General features: G+C 36.1%; 1 protein-coding gene and 1 non-coding gene across 2 annotated transcripts; one reads left to right on the forward strand and one right to left on the reverse strand.

The window, feature by feature from the left end:
- Positions 1-337: 337 nt before the first annotated feature.
- TRNAM-CAU (transfer RNA methionine (anticodon CAU)) lies at positions 338-409 on the forward strand. The gene has a single exon. It is a non-coding gene; the product is annotated as a tRNA-Met (tRNA).
- Positions 349-4213, reverse strand: LOC18614032 (Galactose mutarotase-like superfamily protein). Its single transcript, XM_018123309.2, has 8 exons — positions 3244-4213; positions 2956-3030; positions 2625-2681; positions 2362-2525; positions 1964-2098; positions 1349-1451; positions 1104-1203; positions 349-873 (listed from the first exon to the last, which is right to left on the reverse strand). Exons 1-8 carry the CDS (start codon positions 3352-3354, stop codon positions 665-667), a joined length of 954 nt encoding a protein of 317 aa, XP_017978798.2. The 5' UTR covers positions 3355-4213; the 3' UTR covers positions 349-664.
- Positions 4214-6000: the final 1787 nt, after the last annotated feature.

The raw sequence follows: 6000 nt of genomic DNA on the forward strand, positions 1-6000 counted from the left end.
TCTGGCTTTGTCTTCCATGGTCTTGATAAACAAGTAGTACTGGTAAACAAAGAAACTTTTGATGCCAAAGAATTAAAACAAAAAAGAAAAAGTTATATATCCTTCTTTTTTTTTTTCCTCTTTGTAAAGCATTGCCTCCGCTTCCCTCGTCGTCCATAATCTTCTACTGAGATCTATAACATAAATTAGAGGAGTGAGGACAGCATGATAAACCATGAAAAGGAGGCAGAACTTACCGAACATGGTTTAAGCGAGGGGCATAATATAACTTCTATTTTATTACCTGAAAAGTCTAATGATATGGACTTTAAAAAACGGAACAATTTTATCACCAACAATCAGAGTGGCGCAGCGGAAGCGTGGTGGGCCCATAACCCACAGGTCCCAGGATCGAAACCTGGCTCTGATATGAGTGGCTTCCAACCTCTGAAACATCTTTTACTATTTTCTTAATACCTACTCCTGGAAAAATAATGTTATGATAATTTTCTTATTCTCCATATAACAAAGTTTTGATTTAGCAGCCATTCTTGAAAAGACGTAGGCTTATGGTCTATTCCTGTTACAAATTAACTAACATTGAACTAATTCCTACGAGTGGAGCTACTGAAACATCATACATCGTACTGGTACATCTTCTGAAAATTTGATTCGTACCATTTCATCAAAAACCTTTGCTCTGGAGATCAAAATGCTCACTACAGAATGTTGATGGTACAACTGAGAGTTCCTGCCTCCCTGTCCATTCCTCACCTGGTTTCAAGGTGACGGGCTTCTCGATTGCTGCTCCATCAACGCAAAGCATCTGCTTGTACTCATCATCTCCAAAATCTACCATGGATTTCGATTTCTTCTCCCATGGATTCCATACCACTGTACATAGCAAAAGATAAAAGGTAAATACAAAGATGAAAATTCACTATTTATTTAGAAGATGGACGGAGCATACACTCCTTTCTGAGATCTTCACTCCAAAGTGTTCTTATGTAGTCGAGGGACTTATCATGTCAAGCATTCATACTCTATTACTCTTTTTCTTTCAATGTGTGGGAAACCTAAACATCCTTTTACAAAGAGATTTCCTCAGAAGTACTTGAACTTACCAACATCAGGTAGTCCCTCCTTCCTGATAACATATGTCCGTTTCCTTTCATGGTCAAGTACAGCAACTACATTTGGCGTACTGAGATAAACTCGATCCACCTGTCAGACCAATTGGACAACATTTAAATTTGTTATTCTTTTAACTGAAAAAGAACTGCTACAAAGCAATCTTGTGTTGCAGCACTCTTGCAAGATAAATGACTTCAAGCATGAGACACTCAACCTAATAATAGAACTCATGTACCTCGGATTCAAAAGTTATAGCATCTCCTTGCTCTGTAAAACGTTCCTTTTGGCAAATGTTGTCTAGGTAGTCAAGCGTCTCCAGCCCTTCAATCCTCACTTCACTGTTGAAACAGTTGATGTTCATGTCAAACCCAGAAAACAAATCCCAATTTATTCATCACAACCAAAAAAAAAAAAAGAAAAGGCAAAACTGATGAATCTTCTGAGCAGTACAATTTTTTTCATTTTGAACAAATCTCACTTAATAAGCTTTGAACTAATATTTTGTTCTAGATTTTATCCCAGCATGTGTAGCTTGAGCAAGGCCCAAGGCTTACCAATGCAAAAAATTTCAACAGTTCCAAAACAGTCATTCTCTTCTTTCATAATGTTTCTAGAACAAAGATGAATTTGGTCGGTCATCAATGAAAACGGCAGCATCCTATATTTGACATTTCAAAATAGGAATATTTTCCACAGGAGACAAAAGCTTTCTAACTTGCTGATTAAAATAGAACTCATTCAATCTCACTACTCTCCTTTTTGGTCCCTTCTCCATCCAGGGTTCACAAAAACAAAATAGTATAACATCAAAAGGGAAACTTATCAAATTTCAGCAAATAATTCTCTGTACCTTATGTCGGATACCAACAAATATGTATGATACGCAAAAGAGAAACTAAATGGCTTCCCATTGACATTCCTAACTCGTGATATTTGCGTCAGACTTCCATCTGCTGCAAGCGACACTCTCAAGCGAAACTCAAAACTGAGAGGGGAATAGAAAAAATTTGTTAGCAACATACAGACAACAAGTTCACTTATAAAGGTCACAGCAATTGATGCAGTAGTCGGCAACTCGCAGTCTATGGTTTCCTACAAAAGAGTTTGGCATGCTTCTCACCTTCAATTGTGAAAAAGAAAACTCATTCATGCACGGTAAAAAAACTAAAATATATTTCCTCCTTTTCGAGAGGATTATATACAGTTGATAATAAATCAACAAAAGGATGTAAGCATCCCAGTTCATACCTGTAGGGCCAGCACTTAAGATCTTCTTCAGATGGTTTAAGCAATAGGTCAATGAAGGATTTGCCATGGGAATCATTTGGACTAAGAGGTGGAGGGTTTTCATCAATTGTCCAAATCTTGTTCCTAGCAAATCCATGTTGCTCAAGTGACCCGCAGTTACCAAACTTAACAAGAATTGAAAATAAAATCCATAAGCAATTATAGATATAATTCCATATAATTACATTTTAAAAAGTGACAAAAAAAAAAAAAAAAAAAACTACCTGTGGGAAACAAATAGGGATCCCTCCTCGAACTGCTTTTGGAGGCTTAAAAATTGCCTAAAAATTCATGAAAAAGATCATATTAATCTATAGCCATAAATCAAGGCCACCTCTTGGATAAGTTATACAGAAATTAACCATACTTTACGGAATCATATGAATTAACCCAGCCCTGCAATGCTAGACAAACCTTCAGCCCTCTACCGGCAATTAAGTCAAAAACGAAAATATTTTCTTTGGACATGAACTCTAGCCAAAACCCTCAATTAAGGCATTTAGCAAAAAAACAAAGCCGTGTATGTTTAAAAAGAAAAGAACTAGAATATGCCACCTTACTACTTGTAAACAGAAGTTCCTCCCCTTGCTCATTCCTCCATGAAGTGACCTGTCCTCCATGTAAGCTAACCTATAGCATTAAAGGACAAATTTACACAAAATTAACCTGAAATCCTTCAATGTTTCTGTGATTCCCACTGATACACATATGAAAATAACAGACACCATGCATTTATCAGATATAGTTACAAGATGTCCTGTCAAGGACCAATTCATAATTGACTTTCATCCATTCAACAAAAGCAACTAGAGAAAGAGGGAAAGAACAAATCTGAAATCTCACACTTGCTGAAGCCCCTCGTGGATTCCGAAGCACAACCTTATCAATCCCATTCCAGTCCTTTGAAATCTCTGTCGCCGCCCTGTAATCCCATACTGCTGCAGAATGCCCCATTTTGGAAACCAAAATCCAGAAATTTTCGAACGACTCGCCCTTTTTAACCGAAGAGTTTCTAGAATTTAAGAAACAATTCTAGAAATCTTAGAAACACCGAGATGCCGACAAGAATGAATGGAAAGACACACTTAGTCAGACTGAGGAAACGTTCATTAATAGCTATATCTTGTGACAAACCTCTGATCTCGTGAACTTACAGCAAAACCCAACTACCAACACAAGTTTCCTGCTCTTTGTTGACAATTATGTCTCAGATCTAAGGCTTGATTTGCCAAACTACTGCCACTAAAAGAGTGCCATTGAAACCCTAAAGACCAAAAACAGAGACACCGAAAGGTAAAACATCTGGCAACTTTACAAACCTACACCTAACACCCCCTGGTTCATAACGGAATCATGATAAAAATTTGTCACTTCCACAGCAGAAGAAGACAATCTGAGCGAGTTCCAATAAGGATAAAAAACATAAAATGTAGACACTCAAAAACTAACACTGCTAGAAACTTTTTCCCTCAAATTTAATGAAACCCATTCCCTTAACAAAGGTCTCCAAAACTCATCAAAGGATGAAATTTGTATGAACAAGAAGAAATTCTCTGCTGACAATAAGTGTACCTTAGTATAACCAACTTTCAAATTCTAACAAAACCCCACTTGAGGAGATCATAAACTCTAGAATAAATAAGCCTTAGAAAAGTAGAAGAATCTAGTCTTCAGTATTTTTTTTAAAGACAGTTTCATAGTTAAAGCACAAAGTTGAAATCCAAGGACAAAAGCATTGTTCATTTGCATGGAAAGAATGGACATGTTAAAATATACCCTTTTTCTCAGAAGCAACCTATTCCAGGATTGATTTAAATATGACTAAAACTAAACTTTGAAGGAACAAAAAGCCAGATAATGACACATTGATTAAGAGGCCGGCAAGGAAAGGCTAAACTGTATGGAAAGGTAAGGGGGACAGGGGGGCCGTTACAAGGATCTAGGACATGGAGATACGAGAAGTACATGTCGTTTGTACAAAACGGTCAAGACCCCAAGATTTGAAAGTGAGAAATTTTTGACAATTCAACTATTTTATTATTATTTTTTAAGAAATGTATCTTCGCTGTTATCTTATCTTAGTATCTTACCTGGGAAAAAAAAAGAGAGCACCTTACCAAAACAAAGACTTCGCATTTTCTGAGTTAAATTCTAAGACCTGCTGAGGAAGGCTGAATTGCTAAGCATAGGTAGCATCACCAGCATGCCATCAATTTTCTTTTTTTTTTTCTATAATTTATGGTAGCATAAATTTTGATAAAGACACTTTGAACATCTGAGAAATTTGCAGAGTGAAGTCAATAAAGTTTCAAATCCAAAAATAATTTCCAATGCATAACACACTTGAAAATTTAAATCTAACTGTGTAAGCTTTCATATGAATATTCATGTATTTAATGATAATAAGTCCAAGAAATGCAACCTGACATTTCTATTCATGTCTTGTTTAATACAGGAATCAATTCACAGACAATAATTATTTGCATTATTTCATTTCATTCTTGTCACATATTCATTGTTTCCTCTATCACTTTAATTATTCAACTAGAGTCCTATAATTACATTACACCCCAAATTGCATAAGGCTTGTTATGAGAAAGTATATTGCAAGAAAAGTTTTTATTTTGATCACTTAATTTGTAATTAAAATCAAATGATCAGAACCTAATAGCTAATTTTCCTTTAAAAAAACAAAGGGAATAGGGGAGGTGGGAAAGGGTAATCATGCGGAGGACAAAAGCTGGTAATGTTTGAACGAGGGATGATGCCCGCCACCCCACCAGGGATGAGGGTTTGAATCATGTGGTCATCAGGCAGCAGCCTTGCCGCCTTGTTCTTTGTGGCCCCACATGTCTGGTGCCCCCATCTCAACTCTCATGGGCACGTTTCATGTTTTTTTTTTTCTTTTTCTCAAATCAAACATCATTTTTTTTTCTTGTTTTAAGATGCAGATGCACTTCAACTCCACACGAAAGCAATGACTCAAACCAGGGCTGTATTCAAGGTTTCTGTCTATCCGTGAACTTTAGAGAAATTATTGAAATTTTAATCTTTTGAGACTCAGTCAACGGTAGTTAATAATTTCTACTGAACTAAAACACACAAAATCAAAAAAAGAAAAATTAAGATAATCATAGATTGATAGAGTTAAAAATGTCAATTAACATAGCGTTTCGTTTTTCTTAAATAAGAGTTTAATTGTACGACAAGAAGTTTAAACTTTATAATTTTATTATTTTTAATTAAAAAAATATGTTTATTAAGTAGAAGCAGATGGTTACCTTAATTCTTTTGAATATGAGATTTGTGAGACGGACGACTCTTTCACTCGTGGAGAAAAGAGACCTATCTTGATCCGAGAAAAAATATCGCGCAACCAAAAATTGAGTAAACTCTTACTCAACTTATAAATTCAAAATCCATTACACCTTTGGGTTCTTGAATCAAGTTGGATGAACTTCTTGACCCACTCCGTTTCTTGCCCTGATCTGAAGTGACCAACAGAAGGCAGCCCACAGACAATTGGTTCGGTAATGATTCGGCCCAGAAAGGAGGTTGGTCATAGTCATTTGGGCCACGGGGTGGAAATGGATATGCAAA

Source organism: Theobroma cacao, chromosome 1 (genome assembly GCF_053813885.1).
Source record: "Theobroma cacao isolate CCN51 chromosome 1, ASM5381388v1, whole genome shotgun sequence".
Taxonomy (NCBI): domain Eukaryota; kingdom Viridiplantae; phylum Streptophyta; class Magnoliopsida; order Malvales; family Malvaceae; genus Theobroma; species Theobroma cacao.